Source organism: Jaculus jaculus, chromosome 1 (assembly GCF_020740685.1).
Source record: "Jaculus jaculus isolate mJacJac1 chromosome 1, mJacJac1.mat.Y.cur, whole genome shotgun sequence".
Taxonomy (NCBI): domain Eukaryota; kingdom Metazoa; phylum Chordata; class Mammalia; order Rodentia; family Dipodidae; genus Jaculus; species Jaculus jaculus.
Window position 1 is genome coordinate 144,144,919 of NC_059102.1, and position 17,439 is coordinate 144,162,357.

At 46.6% G+C, this 17,439-nt stretch overlaps 1 protein-coding gene across 1 annotated transcript in view; it reads left to right on the forward strand.

Moving 5' to 3' along the window:
• The first annotated feature begins 14,150 nt into the window (after positions 1 to 14,150).
• The window catches only part of Gpr107 (G protein-coupled receptor 107), a 72,894-nt gene continuing 69,605 nt past the window's right edge, over positions 14,151 to 17,439 (forward strand). Inside the window, exon 1 of the mRNA XM_012952007.2 lies at positions 14,151 to 14,305. Coding sequence (XP_012807461.2) covers positions 14,192 to 14,305 — 114 coding nt within the window. The 5' untranslated portion in view covers positions 14,151 to 14,191. The remainder of the gene's footprint in view (positions 14,306 to 17,439) is intronic.

A 17,439-nucleotide genomic window follows, 5' to 3' on the forward strand; every position in this document is an offset into this window, starting at 1 on the left:
CGCGCCCGCCCCACACCGGAGAGCTAGGGGCGGGGCGGGGCGGAGCCCGGGGGCGGGGCCGCGCGGGGCGGGGCCTCCAGGGGGCGGGGCCTGCCTGACAGCTCGCGCGCGCCCGCCAGCCCAGGGCTCCGCAGCGCTGTCAATCTTTTCGTTACTTCTTAGCAACCCCGCTCCCCGCGGGCTCTGACAACACTCCGCTTTGCACCTAGCCTTACCGAGGCTCTGCGGAGGTCTGTGCTTGGGATGTCTGGACTTTCCCCCTCTGCCCGCGGCCGTTGACGCAGACCAGAGAGGTGCTCAGGATGTTTCCCCCCGACCCCCCCCCCCCACACACACGGTCCATCAACCTCGGAGACCCGAGCAGCCCCGCAGGGCGCAGGGTCTGGAACGCTGTACAGATAGGAACGTCGAGGCCAACGGCAACCGAGCAGCTCTGAGTGGCTGTGGAGGGAGTTCAAAGGCATGCACCCAGGGGCTTCTAATCTGCTGAACCCGCGATCTCCTACTTGTTCTGCCAAGGATCTTTGGCGTGAAATAATGTTACCAGTTGAAGACAAAGAAAAAGTGCTGCTGGGCTCACAGATAACTTTCCGGGTTCAAGTCCAGCCTCTCCACATACAATCTGGGTGGCCTTGGACATGGCTCTATCTCCAGAAGCAGGGCCCCAGCTGCTAAGTGGAGGTGGGGACTACAAGTTTGCCTTAGTGTGGACCAGAGAGTTACACGTGGAATGGGTGGTAAATGCAGGGTTCATTTCAACTGCAGGTGAGGACCAGTTCATCTCTTCTTCCTAGGGTCAACTAATGTCACTGTTCACAAGCGATGAGGAATTTAGGGAGTCCCAACGATTTCCTGGAAACCCTGGGCACCCACTGTCATCCTCTTTAAGGTCATGCAACTGCTAGACCCGTCCCTAAGGAAGGAAGCCTTCTAAGACAGGACCCCTGTTTCCATCCCCTCTTCCCTCTACTATGTGACAGGATGAAGCTGAGCTGGGCAGTCCCAGCACTGCAAGGTGGACAGAGGAGAATTACTGTGAGTTTGAGGTCAGTCTGGGCTACGCTGCAAGTACCAGGCTGGTATGGACTACAGTGAAACCTTGGCTCAAAAAAGGAAAAGGGGAAGCCTGGTGTGGTGGCACACGCCTTTAATCCCAGCACTCAGGAGGAGCACCATGAGTTCAAGGCCACGGTGAAACTACATAGCAAATTCCAGGTCAGCCTGGGGCTAGAGTAAGCCCCTACCTTGGAAAACCACAAAAAGGGGGGAGGGCTGAAAACTCCTTGCAGATAGGCCTCAAAATCTACTTCCTGTGTTGGGCAGTTGCATTCAAACTGTCAAACTGTTCTGGTCTGTCTTTTCTCAGTTGCAAGCTCCCCCTTCACTCTCTGTATCTGTTTAAATATTTTGCTGTCACAGTTAACAGGTCTCAGCACTCCCTTCCAGAAACCACTGGGTATTTAACCATCTGCAAGGCCCGGCCACCTCCTCAATAGGGTAGTCTGATAGGGCAAGTTGAGGGTCTGGAAATGTAAACAAAACTCACAGTTTAGTCTGCTGCTACTTGGCCAATAAAATGCAGCTTATCTAGAAAGACCCAAGACTCTACCTCGGAAATCATCTCGATTTCCCTTCCTGCCAATATTTGATTTTTTTTTCGGGGGGGGGGAGCTTTCGAAGTAGGGTCTTGTTCTAGCCCAGGCTGACCTGGAATTCACTATGTAGTCTAAGGGTGACTTCAAACTCACAGCATTTCTCCTGCCTCTGCCTCCCAAGTGCTGGGATTAAAGGCGTGCACCACCATGGCCAGCTCAAGTTTTTTTTAAATCTTTTTATTGAGCCGGGCGTGGTGGTGCACGCCTTTAATCCCAGCACTCAGGAGGCAGAGGTAGGAGGATCACCGTGAGTTCGAGGCCACCCTGAGACTCCATAGTGAATTCCAGGTCAGCCTGGGTCAGAGTGAGACCCTACCTCAGAAAAAAAAAATCTTTTTATTTATTTGACAGAGACAGAAAGAGGTGGACATAGAGAAGGGTATATGGGTATGCCAGGGCCTCCTGCCACTGCAAACCAACTCTAGACACATGTGCCACTATGTACATCTGGGTACTGGTGAATCAAACCCAGGCCATCAGGCTTTAAAAGCAAGCACCTTTAACCACTGAGCCATCCCTCCAGCCCCAAATTTTCACTCAAATACAATGATCTAATCTGGACTGAGTTCTTGGAGGCTTCTCAAAACCAGAATGACCATCTGCAAAAATAGGCTAACCAGGAGGTAAAACAACCTGTCGTTTTAGAGAAAAAAAGAGAGGAAGGAAGCAGAACAGAAAGAGACCACATGAAGATGAGACTTTTTTAGATGAGTAAGCAGGAAATTGTTAGTTATAGGAACCCATTAGAAGCCGCAGGAGAACTATATGGAACTGAGTTAATTACAGTACACTAAAAATGTCTAAGTTATTAAGTTTTGGTGGTAACTGAAAAAAAATGTTTGGAAGGTTCAAAATCTTTCAAAAATAAGGGAGAAAGACACCTTAATTTTGACACCATGGGAACATCAGAGTTCAGGGAAAAGTGAAGTTGACAGAATAAAAGGTAAGTATAACAAGGCCTTTTTCAGAAGGAACTGAACGAATTTCAGTTTCTCTTAGAGTAGCTGGGAGGAGTCAGAGGGGCAGGGAACCTCAAAGGCTGGCCCTTTATGGGGGATTCTAAACCCTAAGCAAACACTGGCATCACCTAGGGGGCTGTGCCACCTGTTTCACCTCTCCCTCTCTCTCTCTCTCTCTCTCTCTCTCTCTCTCTCTCTCTCTCTCTCTCTTTGGTTATTCCAGGTATGATTTCTCAGTAATTTTAAAAATATTTTATTTGTTTATCATTTATTTAAGAGAAAATGGGCACACCAGGGCTTCTAGCCACTGCAATCAAACGCCAGATGCATGTGCCACCTTGTGCATCTGGCCTATGTAGGTACTGGGGGATTAAACCTGGATCCTTAGGCTTCTCAGGCAAGCGCTTTAACCACTAAGGCATCTCTCCAGCCCACCTCTCAGTAATTTGAGGGGACACCTGGTGACTATATATTGCCACTAAATAATTTGATCATGGAAGCTATCAGCCCTGAGATAAGGCATCTGGACAAACACAACAGAAACCTTTTTGGTTTTTTGAGGTAGGTTCTCATTCTAGCCCAAGCTGACCTAGAATTCACTGTGTAGTCTCAGGGTGGCCTCAAATTCACAGCCATCCTCCTACCTCTGCCTCCCGAGTGCTGGGATTAAAGACATGTACCACCACGCTGGCATAAATATTTAAAAGGTTGGGGAGCTGGCTGAGTGGATAAATACTTGCCATGAAACTGAACACCTGACTTTGAATCTACAGACACCAAGTCAAAGCTGAAAACTTTGGCAGACTTCTGTAATCCTAGTGTACCATGGTTGGGAGATGGGAGGCAGAGACTGGAGAATTTCCTGGAGTGAATAACAATGAAGAGCTTGCCACATAAAAGGTGGAAGGAGTGCACCATTGTTAAAGCTTGGAGTTGACTCACAAGTGTAGATAGTGTGCGACACAAGTTCGTTAATGCTCCACTCTGGTCCAGTGAGTGGAGTTTGCTAGTAAACTGTGCTATGAGTATGATGCTCATGTGTCAGTGTGAGGACAATTTGTACATGCATGTGGGAAACAGGTCTGTGTGCTTTTTGTCTTTCTCCTCAGTGGGCTGGAGTGATCTCACAGAGGTGGTTCAAGGGCGGGTGAATGGGGCTCAGGTTAATTTGTTTCCTGCTCTCAAAATGCTGGTTGCACCTTTTTTTTTCAAGGTAGGGTCTCGCCCTAGCCGACTGACCTGGAATTTACTATGTAATCTCAGGGTGGCCTCGAACTCACAGTGATCCTCCTACCTTGGCCTCCCAATTGCTGGGATTAAAGCTGTGCACCACCCCACACCTGGCAACTGGTTGCACATTTGAAATGTGAAGATGAGAACCCCTCATACTAAGGTGTAGGGCTTGGCACCAAGGGCCTTAAATGATAGGGGCAGGTGGGGTAAATGGGGGTGTGCTTGAGGTTGGGACTGGCCACATGTCACTCTGGTAACCTGGAACTCTTGCAGAAATACAAAAATAAATTTTTTAAAAAAAGGTGGAAGGTGAGGACCAATCCAAAAGTTGTCCTCTGACCTGCACACATACACACACACACACACACACACACACACAATTTTTTTTTTTTAAAGATGGTTCAGACGTTAGGTGCACTTCTTGCATAATCATGAAGGTCTGACAGGGCCTGAGACCACTAGACGTCAAATCCTCACATTGCACATAAACAGTTGGGTGCAGCCATGTGCACCTGTCACCCCAATCCTGCAGGAAAATATAGACCCTAGAATCATTGCAGCCCCACATTCTCCTCAATCTGTAAAAAGCCTCTGGCTCAAAACAAGGTGGAGGACTGAAGAGGTGCTTAGTGGTTAAGGAGCCTGCCTGTGGAGCTGAAGGGCTCAGGTTCACTTCTGCAGTATCCATGTAAGCCAAATGCACAAGGGGCCATGCATCTGGAGCTCTTTGCAGTGACTTGAGGCACTGGGGCACCCATTCTTTCCCTCTTTCCCTCTCTCCCTCTCTCAAATAAATAAAGCTTTGAGAAAAAAAAAATCACAAGACTATGTGGAAGAGAGATGGAGCTGGACACCTGACATTCTGTTTTGGCCACAGTAGGTGAATGCCCGTCCCCTCCCTACCTCAACAGGCAAACATATGGGGCATACTATACCACACACATATAACATTACACACACACACAACAAAAAGTATTTTTTTAGCCATGTGCGCATGCCTTTAATCCAAGCACTCGGGAGGCAGAGGTAGGAGGATCCCTGTGAGTTCTGTAGCCTGGGACTACAGAGTGAGTTCCAGGTCAGCCTGGGCTACAGTGAGACCCTATCTTGGAAAACTAAAAGAAAAACAAAATTAAGAAAGTAAAATAATATGAAAATATATGGTACTTCCCTTCTATTACAAGTGAAGAATATTAACACATTTATAAAGATTTCTGGAAACACTTAAATTCATGTCAAATAGTATATATAGCACTATTTTTTAAGTATTTTTATTTATTTATTTGAGAGAGAAAAGAGGCAGACAGAGAGAGAGAGAGAGACAGAGAGAGGGAGAGGGAGAGAAAGAGAGAGAATGGGTACGTCAGGGCCTCTAGCCACTGCAAATGAACTCCAGACACATGCACACCTTTGTGCATATGACTTACATGGGTTCTGGGGATTCTAACCATGGTCCTTAGGCTTCACAGGCAAACACCTTAACTGCTAAGCCATTTCCCCAGGCCCTCAATAGCATTATATTAAATCTACTCACTCTGTCTCTGGTGGCCACCTCTAGCTGATTCTACCAAGTTAGAGAAGATGCAAAAATAAAATGTACTTGACAAAGAGAGCAAGGCTCTTTGGAGGCCAACCTGGACTACAGAGAGTGAGGCTCAAAGCCAGGCTTGGGAGAGCTGTCTTTTTTAGTCAGGCCCTTCAAGTTTAATACTCCTTTGAAAGTGTTGCCAAAGAGAAGCAGGCCAGACTTGTTCTGTTAACAAGTCTGTTTCAGTTACAGTGTCATGATTATGCAAATAGTCCTTTCTTGAAACTCTGAAGTCACATGACTAAAAACATAATTGCCAAAGTAGCAGTTTTCTCAGTAACTGTGTAGCAAATATTCCACATTAAGTCTTCTAACCAGTTTTTAAACTTCTAGCCAGTTCTTGATTTTACTCTCAATTCCAAAATAAAGGTCAATAGGTAGTTCTCAAATACATAAAGGAAGGTATTTCCTATTACCTCTGAGCAAATATCACTGTGTGACCTTATGAGGGTTACAACCTAATTCCCAAGTTTAAAAATCAAGGAATCTTAAGAATATAATTTTTTTGTTCATTTTTATGTATTTATTTGAGAGCGACAGAGAAAGAAAGAGACAGAGACAGAGAGAGAGAGAGAGAGAGAGAGAATGGGTGCGCCAGGGCTTCCAGCCCCCTCGTGCATCTGGCTAACGTGGGTCCTGGAGAATTGAGCCTTGAACTGGGGTCCTTAGGCTTCACAGGCATGCGCTTAACTGCTAAACCACCTCTCCAGCCCAAGAATATATTTTAAAAAATATTTTTATTTATTTAAGAGAGAGAGAGGGAGAAAGAATGGGTGTGCCAGGGCCTCCAGGACTGCAAATGAACTCCAGGCATATGCACCCCATTGGGCAACTGGCTTATGTGGGTACTGGGGAATCAAACCTGAGTCCTTAGACTTTGCAGACAAGCACCTTAACCCCTAAGCCATCTCTCCATCCCCTAAGAATACACTTATTAAAATATGGAATTTCAAATGGGAAAGTGTGTGGGGGGGAATTACCATAGGCTATATTTTATAATCATGTAAAATGTTAATAAAAATTTAAAAAATATTTTATTTATTTGAGAGAGAGCGAGTGAGCAAGAGGCAGATAGAGAGAGAATAGGCATGCTAGGGCCTCTAGCCACGGCAAACAAAATTCCATATGCATGCACCACCTTGCGCATATGGCTTATGTGGGTACTGGGAAACTGAACCTGGGTGCTTAGGCTTCGCAGGCAAGTGCCTTAACTGCTAAGCCATCCCTTCAGCCCTGTAAGAATATAATTTTAAGCTTTTGTAAACTGGGGTTTCACAAACTAAAAGGCAAAAGTTTCCTACACTGAAATTACTTTAAAATTTCAACACTACAGAGGCTGGAAGCTCTGGAGCGCCCATTCGCTCTCTTTCCCTCTATCTGTCTTTCTCTCTGTGTCTGTTGCTCTCAAATAAATAAAGAAAAATTAAAAAAAAAATTTCAACACTATATTTTTGTTTTTGTTTTTTTGTTTTTCAAGGTAGGGTTTCACTCCAGTTGAGACTGACCTGGAATTTACTATGTAGTCTCAGGGTGGCCTTGAACTCATGTGATCCTCCTATCTCTGACTCACAAGTGATGGGATTAAAGGCACGTGCCAACCACCTGGGCTTTCAGCATTTTTTTTTTTTTTCCTTTTGGTTTTGTTTTTTAAGGTAGGTTCTGGCTCTAGCCCAGGCTGACCTGGAATTCACTATGGAGTCTCAGGCTGGTCTTGAACTCACAGTGATCCTCCTACCTCTGTCTCCCGAGTGCTAGGATTAAAGGCGTACACCACCATGCCCAGCTAACACTTTTCTTTTTTTATTGACAACTTCCATAATTGTAAACAATATCCCATGGTAATTTCCTCTCTTTCCCCCACTTTCCCTTTTGAAACTCTACTCTCCATCATATTTCCTCCCCCTTTCTATCAGTCACTCTTTTATTTTGATGTCATCATCTTTTCCTCCTATTATGGTCTTGTGTAGGTAGTGTCAGACACTGTGAGGTCATGGATATCCAGGCCATTTTGTGTCTGGAGGAATACGTTGTAAGGAATCCTACCCTTCCTATGGTATTTTTTTTGGGGGGGAGGTCTGTATACTTTATTTTTTTAGGTGTGGAAATACAGAAATAGATGGGGAACTAACTTGAATTGTGGTCACAAGTCCCCAAGCTGCAAGTAATTGGGAAGTGGACTCATTCATTCCTCTAGGTTGTGGTTCTCATAGAACGTGTTTCGCAAAGATGGTCTTTTCTGACATCCAGAAAGAGTTAGAGCAGGAAAAAGTCTTCTGAGCGTGGTGGGCTAGCGTGGTGCTTTCATCCCTATCCAGACTGGCGGGCTCAGGATCTTTAGTTCTCAGTCACTGCGTCTGGCTAGTGTGGGTGGCGCTCTGGGGATACGTTTTCAGCTGGCAGCATGGCAGGCAATCTGGCACGAGCCTGAAGGGGGTGGGAGACCGAGTAGGACCCATCACAGGTTGATGCCTGGAGTTGGGAAGGAGGGCACAGAAAGAGGCAGCAACCAACCAGGCAGACACCCAAATCTCTTTTTATTGGGGGTAGGGAGGAATGGGCCTCAAAGTGGGCCTGGGGCCCTCACTGTACAGCTTGTTCATTGGCACTGCCTCCTGAGTCCTGAGGTTTCATCACATCTGGAAGCTCAGGAGGGCTAGAGAAGGGCTCAATGCGCAGGGCCTCGAGAAGGCATCATGTGCTTGGAAGGCCAGGCCCACTGTGGCTGGGGCCTGTGGTCTTGCTGTCTGGCTGGTGAAGCCACACTCTCCCAGTGTTTTCCCATCATCAAGGAGCTGGTCATCCTTGTACAGCCGCTGCTCGTCGGGCAGCCGCTTGAGGATGCCCTCGACGATGCGCTTCAGCTCGAACACGGTGCTCGATTCCTTGGCGTCCGTGAAGATGGTGTTCTTGTGACACCGGATCATAAGAAACACGTCCTAGGGGGCTGCAGGCTCGTGTCAGCAGCAGCCTGCGGGTCTTCCCCCCACCCCGCCACCCCCGCTCTGACCTGGCCCGGCCAGGCCGCGCCACCACTCCCCCGCTCCTATGGTATTTTAATTAATTATTTATTTTTATTGACAACTTACAGAATTGTAGAAAATAACCCATGGTAATTCCCTCCCTCCTGCTTTCAACACTATTTAAAATATTTTTATTTATTTATTTGCAAACAGAGAAAAGAAAATTAGAGAGCGGGAGGGAGGGGAGTAGAGAGGGAGAGAGAGAAAACGGGTGTGCCAGGGCCTCCAGCCACTGCAAATTAACTACAGACACAAGTAACACTTTGTGCATCTGGCTTACATAGGTACTGGGGAATCACACCTGGATCCTCAGGCTTTGCTGTCAAGCATCTTAACTGCTAAGCCATCTCTCCGGCTCTCAACACTATTATTGAGTGGAACTAAGGTTACCTGCTTAGGATTCTTCCCAACTCAGAAGTTTTCTGCTTTGTTTCTTAAAATCAAACTTGCTTAACTTGTCCAAAAAAAAATTGTGCAGTGTGGTTTTAGTGCTGTATTCAGATTTAAAACCAGTGGTTCTAAAAAGTGACAATGAAGGCTAGAGAGATGGTTCAATAGTTAAGTCACTTGCCTGCCAAGTCTAATGACCAGAGTTCAATTCCCCAGTGTCTGTGTAAGCCAGATACTGAGCAGTGCATGCATTTGCAGTTCATTTGCAGTGGCTGTAAGCCCTGGTGCACACATTCTCCCTTCCTCCCTCACTCTTTCCCTTCCTCCTCCTTGTCCTTCTCTCTCTCTTTCTCTCTCTCTGTTTTTATCTCTCGGCTTGAAAATAAACCAAAAAAAAAATTTTTTTAAGCCGGTCATGGTGGTGCATGCGTTTAATCCCAACCCTTGGGAGGCAGAGGTGGGAGGATCACTGTGAGTTCAAGGACAGCCTTAGACTACATAGTGAAAGACTGGGCTAATGCTGGAGAGATGGCTTAGCAGTTAAGGTACTTGACTGCAAAGCCTAAGCATCCAGGTTCAATTCCCCAGTATCCATATAAATCCAGATGCACAAGGTGGCAGATGTGTCTTGAATTCATTTGCAATAACTAAAGGCCCTGGCATGACCATATTCATTCTGATTCTCTCTCTCTCTCACACTGTCTCTCAACTTAATAAACAAACTTTTTAAAAACACTGGGCTAGGGCCGGGTGTGGTGGTACACACCTTTAATCCCAGAACTTGGTAGGAGGTAGGAGGATGGCTGTAAATTTGAGGCCAACCTGATTAGACTGAGACCTTACCTTGAAAAAAAAAAAAAAAAAAAAAAGACTGGACTAATGTGAAACCCTACCTCAAAAAACTAAAAAATAAATAAGACCTAGAAAGCCATATGTCATATAGCTTAAGAGCCCAGATACAATTCCAAAAAATTAAGTTCCAGTGCTGGTTTTAAAGGAGTTTGCTAAAACTGCCCAAATGGTCCTGTGATCTTGAGCAAGGTGTTTCAAGTTCCCTGGAATTGATTCTACACCTGTTCAATAAGGTGGACACATCTTGGTTATCTAGTTCTGGCCTAATATAGCATGCAATTGCTTTTTCCTTTTCTTTATGATTTTCCAAGTCAGGGTCTCCCTCTAGCCCAGGTTGACCTGTAACTCATTCTGTAATCCCAGGCTGGCCTTGAACTCACAGTAATTTTCCTACCTTTGTCTCCTTTTTCCTCTACAATACAGGACAGAGATTTTAAAAGAAATTTTTAATATTTTATCTTTATTTTTTTAAATATTTTTAAAATTTTTTTTAGATTTTATTTATTAGAGACAGAGAGAAGGAGAGAGAAAGAAAATGAGAATGGGTGCGCCAGGGTCTCTAGCCACTGTAAACAAACTCCAGATGCACGTGTCACCATGTGCACCTGGCTTGCATGGAACCTGGAGAATTGAACCCAGGTCCTTTGGCTGTATAGGCAAGTACCTTAAATGCTAAGCCATCTCTCCAGCCCCTACATTTTTTTTTTTATTTGAGAGAGAGATGGGGGGGGGAGGGAGAGGGAGAGAATGAGTGTGTCAGGCCACTGCAAACAAACTCTAGATGCATGCACCACCTTGTGCATCTGGCTTATGTGGGTCCTGGAGAACTGAACCTGGGTCCTTTGGCTTTGCAGGCAAGTGCTTTACTGCTAAGCCATCTCTTTAGCCCCAGTGGGCTTTGTGAACATGGTATAGGTGAATTTCAGCTGAGTCACTTAGAAATGAACACATTGCTGCTGAATAAATTAATTAATCTAACCATATATCATCTCAAATAAATAAATAAGTAAAGCTTTTAATCCCAGAATTTGAGAGGCTGAGATAGGAGAATTACCTTGATTTCATGGTTGGTCAAGGATAGAGTGGGTTCCAAGTCAGCTTGTCCAAGAGACCCTACCTCAAAAAATAAAGAGGGGTTGGGGAGATGGCTCAATGGCTAAAGGCACTTGTTTGCAAAGCCTGATGGTCCAGGGTTCCATTCCCCAGTATCTACATAAGGCCAGACCCACAAAGGGGTATGTGCATCTGGAGTTTGTTTGCAGTGGCAACAAGTCCTGGCATGTCCATCCACACTCACTCTAATAAAAATACTTGCAGGGCTAGGAGATGATTTAGTGGCTAAGGTGCTTGACTGTGAAGCCTAATGACCCATGTTCAATCTCTCTCCAGATCCCATGTAAGCCACATGCACAAAGGTGACGCAAGCACAAGGTTGCATATGTGCACTAGGTGGCACAAGAGTTCGATTTCAGTGCCTGAGGCCCTGGTGTCCCAATTCTCTCTCCCTGTAAAAAAAAAAAAAAATCCTTTTAAACATAAAAAAATATATATACCTTGAGAAACTTTTGTGATGTTAAAAGAGAAAATGCAGGCTGGAGAGATGGCTTAGCCTTTAGGGCCTTTGCCTGAAAAGCCAAAGGACACAGGTTCAACTCACCATGTAAGCCAGATACACAAGGGGATACATGTGTCTGGAGTTCATTTTCACTGGCTGGAGGCCCTGGGCACCCATTCCCTATCTGTCTCTTTCTCTCTCTCCTCTCTCAAATAAATAAGTAAAAATAAAAATGTTTTTAAAAAGAGATAATGCCAGGCATGGTGGTGCATGCCTTTAATCCCAGTACTTTGGAGGCAGAGGTAAGAGGATCATCATAAATTCAAGGCCACCCTGAGATGACATAGGGAATCCCAGGTCAGCCTGGGCTACAGTGAGACCCTACTTTGAACGAGAAAGAGAGAGAGAGAGAGAGAGAGAGAGACAGAGAGAGAGAGAGAGGGAAGGAGGGAGAGGGAGAGAGAGATAATACACATATAAAACACTTACCAGAATATTGGGCTTGTTTAATTGCTCAATAAATCTATTATCTCCCTGTGTGGATTCACAAAATGGTAATTCTAGACTTTCTTGTTCTACATTACTTATCTGTAAAAGGGGGCAGCAGGATCAGATAAAAATTCTGTTCCAACATGTAAGACTGTGTATTCAAAACAGATGTCCTAAGAACAGTGATAGGGAAAAAAGCAACAGTCAACAAAGAGTAATCATTACCTTTCCTTTGAGAACTACATTCTTTCTGGCTCCACCTCTATGTCCTACTTTGTCTTTATTATTAATTTTTTAAAATTTATTAGAGACAGGGGAGAGGAAGACAGAGAGAGTGGGTGCACCAGGGCTCTGGCCACTGCAAACAAACTCCAGATACATGCACCATGATGTACATCTGGCTAACGTGGGACCTGGAGAATTGAACCTGGGTCTTTTAGGCTTCACAGGCACATGCCTTAACCACTAAGCCATCTCTCCAGCTCCCTACTTTGTCTTTGCAGAGAGTATGACAGAACTTGTACTGTTTTTTGAGTCAAAGAAAGAATTCATAGATTTGTCAATTTATGCACACTAAACACAAGTTAAAAAAAAATTCTGCCGAGTGTGGTGGCACAGGACTTTAGTCCCAACACCTGGGAGACAGGTAGGAGAAACACTGTGAATTCAAGGCCAGCATGGAGTAAATGCCAGGTCAGCCTGGGCTAGACAGATCCTACCTCAAAACAAACTAGCAAACAAAAATTTCAAGGCCTTCTGTGTAGCCCCACTTCCCATACTACACTTTCCCATTTCTTCTAATGGAAAGGCGTGGTGGCACACATCTTTAACAGCAGCACTTGGGAGGCAGAAGTAGGAGAATCACTGTGAGTTCAAGGCCACCCTGAGACTACATAGTGAATTCCAGGTCAGCCTGGGCTACAGTGAGACTCTACTTTGAAGGAAAAAAAAAAGATTTTTATTTAATGAAATTGAGAGACAAAGGAAGGGCAGGACAAAAATGGCCTGGATATCCATGACCTTACAGTGCTTGGCACTGCCTACACAAGACCCTCACAATAGGAGGAAAAGATGATGACATAAAAATTAAAGAGGCCAGGTGTGGTGGCACACACCTTTAATTCCAGCACTCGGGAGGCAGAGGTAGGAGGATCACCATGAGTTCGAGGCCACCCTGAGACTCCATAGTGAATTCCAGGTCAGCCTGGGCTAGAGCGTGACCCTACCTAGAAATACAAAAATAAATAAATAAATAAATAAAAATAAAAAAAATTAAAAAGAGACTGAGAGCGGAAGGGGATATGATGGAGGGTGGATTTGTGAGGAGGAATGGGGGGCAGGGAAGGAATTGTCATAGTTTATTGTCTATAATTATGGAAGCTGTCAATAAAAAAGGTTTTAAAAGATTTTTATTTATTTGGAAGCAGAGAGAGATGGAAGAGAGTCAGAGAGAATGGGCATGCTCGGGCCTCCAGCTGCTGCAGATGAACTCCAAGCATGCGCCACTTTGTGCATCTGGCTTTACGTGAGTACTGGGGGAATCAAACTTTTTAGGCTTTGCAGGCAAGCACCTTACCCGCTGAGCCATCATCTCTCCAACCCTTAGTAAGTAAGCATTTTGTCTGTAACTCCTCGTTAAAGAATAGTGAGTAGAAGGGAACCTACAACTGACATTTTTTCCCTGAGAGGTCCTAGTTAAGTACCAATGACTAGGCCGATTTCCAAACAGAACTAAAGAGAAAAACGCCATGGATCACACACACTCTGGTAGTGCGATGCAATCGCATGAGGCAAAGCAATGTAGGAGTTAAAAAGCTTTTTCGTTACTCTCAGCTCAACCTGGACCGCGTGACTATTTCTCGGAATGTCAGTGTGCTTCCCTGGAGAGCGGGGAGAATGGCAATGCCTACCTCTCATCGCTGATGCAAGAACTAAGCGCCACAGAGAGCCTGGAGGGTTACTTCGCTAAGGAGTCAAATTCTACTACAGCACACGACTTTTGAGCGCCTCAGGGCTCGCGGCGGGGAACAACAACAACAAAAGGAGACAAACCAGGAACTTGTGACACTTTTCCACCGAGACACCGCTCGGTGACATCAGTCCACATCGCCGGGCGTCGTGACGCGGCCGCAGCTGATCCCCCCCCCACCCCCGCGAGGTCCAGGCTCCCTCGGCATCAGGGTCCGCTTCCCGAGCTCCGGGAGGCCCGGGTTGGTCCCGTCGCGTCTCGGTGAACGCCTCTCGGGGGCCGCGTCGGAAGTCCGCCCTGGGGAGGCCAAGACAAGGATCCAGACGGGCAGTTTAGGCGCCGCGAACATCTTCCCATCTCAGCCGCCAGACGTCCAAGGGGACCGGCAGCCACGCCCCCTTCCCGAGGGCTTCCGGCGGACGCCGCCCTTTGACCCCGGAAGTGCACGGAAGAGGAAGCAGCTGGTGATGCTGGAACAAACATGGCCGCCCTTCGGGCCCCCGGCCGCTCGGGCTCCTGCTGCGTCCGGTTGCTCCCGCTGCTGGCGCTGCTGACTGTGCCGGGCCTGGGCCGCGTCCACCATCTGGCGCTCAAAGTAAGGCCGGGGGCGGGGGCGAGGAACAGACCCCGGGCTCGGGGAGGGTTGGGCCCGGGCGGGCCTCGGCGCTTTCGGCCTCGGTCCGGGAGGGCTCCGTCGGACCCGATAGAGGGGTGGAGGGCCGCGCGGCCCGGACCTCCTCGAGTGACATCGGGTTCGGGGACAGCTCGGACCTGGCGGTGGGAGAAGGGGCCGAGCTGCGGCGTGACCCCGAAGGACGCGGGAGGTCGCCCGTGGGGTCCGTGCTGGCTTCTTCACCCGAAGTACCCCTTGACAGCTTGTATCCCCACTTCCCCCATCTGCATTCTTTGCTCTTCCATGCTCTTGCCCCCGGTGCCTTAAAGGTCTGCGGAACCTTAGCCTCAGTTTCCCGGTTTGGTGGATGGGGCTCACTTGGACTGACCCAAGTGAGAGTCTCTGGAGGAATTTCAAATAGGCCCTTCAGAATGTAAACCCAGCTTTAAAAGTGTGCTTCTAGTCGGGCGTAGTGGGTCACGCCTTTACTTGCTACTTGCCCGAAGGCTGAGGTGGGAGAATCACTACGTTCATGGCCAGCCTGGGCTATGAAGTCAGTTCCAGGCCAGCCTGGGTTAGAGTGAGACCCTGCCTCTACGACGGCAAACTGTGTTTTTAAGTTGCGGCCCTCCTGTCATTGTCTGTCCAAAGGAGAGATTCATGATAAGTCTGCAGTGAAACCCTGGATCCTGCTGTATAACTCACAGTTTAAAGTCCTGTAAGGCTTACACGTACCCTGGGATGGGTCAGCAGGTTCCTGTATCAGAGAAGTAAAATAGTACATTGTTGCGACCTAAAGTGTTGTTCATTTTCCTTTATGGCTAGTTTTTCAAGAAGTTTGTAGAAGTCTACATTGCCTTGTAAAAACACAGCATTAGCCATATATATGTACCTATATACACACAAACACATACAATTATACGTATATATACGTATGCACAACATATGTGTTTATGAACGAATCTGATTGTGTGCATAGAGGTGTGTGTGGCTCATTTGCATGTATGTATGCAGATATGCATGGGCATGTGAAAGGCCAGAGGTACCCTCCTCTGTTGCTCATTGCATGTTTTCTTTAGATGGAGTCTCTCTCTAAACCTGGGGATACAGTTTTTTGCTTTTTTTGAGGTAGGGTCCTTCTGTAGCCCAGGCTGACCTGGATTTCACTATATAGTTTCAGGCTGGCCTCAGACTCACTGCAATTCTCCTACCTCAGTCTCCGTGTGCTGGGATCAAAGGCATGCGCCACCAGGGCCTCTAGGCACTGCAGACAAACTCCAGAAGCATGTGCCACTTTTTGTATCTGGCTTTCCATGAGTACTGGGAAATAAACGAACTTGGGTTGTTAGGCTTTACGGAAGCACCTTCACTACTGAGCCATCTCTCCAGCCTGTAATTATCTTTCTTTTATTTATTATTTATACTTTTTAACTTATTTATGTATTAGAGAGAGAGAATGGTCATGCCAGGGCCTGTAGCCACTGCACATGAACTCCAGATGCATGTGCCATCGTGGGATCTGGAGAATCGGACCTGGGTCTTTAGGCTTCCCAGGCAAGCTTCTTAACCACTAAGCCATCCCTCCAAAAGAGGACTGGAGGAATGGCTTAGTGGTTAAGGCACTTACCTGTTGTGTTGGTGTGATCCGGGTGTCCTCCATAAACTGAAGTATTCTGAATGCTTGTCTCCCTAACTGATGGTAATTGGAAATTAAATCCTCTTGGAGGTGTTGTATTGTTGGGGGTGGGCTTTATAGCCAGTTTTTATAGCCAGTTTCTCCATGCCAGTGTTTGTTTGCACACTCTCCTTGTTGCTTACCTTGTGCTAGCCAGGGCGTGATGTCCACCCTCTACTCATGCAATTGTTTTCCCCTTCCATCATGGAGCTTCCCCTTGAGCCTATAAACCAAAAGAAATCCTTTGTTCCCCAAAAGTTGCTGTTGGTTGGGTAATTTCTGCCAGCAATGTGAACCTGACTACAGCACCTGCAAAGCCAAAGGACCCCAGGTTCGATTCCCCAGTACCCATGTAAGCCAGATGCATAAGGTGGCACATGTGTCTGGAGTTCATTTACTGTGGCTAGGGTTCCTGGCATGCCCATTCTCTCTCTTTGTCTGTCTGCATGTCTCTCTCTCTAGTAAATAAATAAAATGTTTTTTAAAAATTATTTATTTGTAGCCGGGCGTGGTGGCGCACGCCTTTAATCCCAGCACTTGGGAGGCAGAGGTAGGAGGATCGCCGAGAGTTCGAGGCCACCCTGAGACTACATAGTGAATTCCAGGTCAGCCTGAGCCAGAGTGAGACCCTACCTCGAAAAACCAAAAAAAAAAAAAAAAAAATTATTTATTTGTAAGGGGAGAGAAAGAGAATGGGGAATGGCCTGCCAGGGTCTCTTGCCACTGCAAGCAAACTTCAGATACATGTGCCACCCTGTGCATCTGGCTTTATGAGCATACTAGGGAAGTGAACCCAGACAGTCAGGCTTTGTAACAAGCTTCTTGACCACAGAGCCCACTCTCCAGCCCTCTTTTTATTTATTTATTTGTTTGTTTGTTTATTTTTATTTATTTATTTGAAAGCATCAGGCAGACAGAGAAAGAGAGGAAAAAAAATGGGCACACTAGGGCCTCCAACCATTGCAAACAAACTCCAGATGCGTGCACCACCTGTGCATCTGGCTTAAGTGGATCCTGGGGAATGGAGCCTCGAATCGGGGTCCTTAGGCTTCACAGGCAAGCACTTAACCGCTAACCCCTCTCTCCAGCCCTTTTAAAAAAATTTATTTAATTAATTATTTTGGAGCTAAAGACACACAGAAAGTTGTTTTTTATTTTTATTTTTCTCTTGAGGTAAGATTTCACTCTAGCCCAGGTTGACCTGGAATTCACTAGGTCATCTCAGGGTGGCCTCGAGCTCATACTGATTCTCCTATCTCTTCCTCTTGAGTGCTGGGATTTTAGGCATGCACCACCAAGCCCAGTTTACATTAAGAAGAAAGGGAGCTGGGTATGTACCAGGGCCTCCAGCCACTGCAGATGATCTCCAGATGCATGTGCCACCCTGTACATCTGGCTTATGTGGGTCCTGGGGAATCAAGCCTCGAACCGGGGTCCTTAG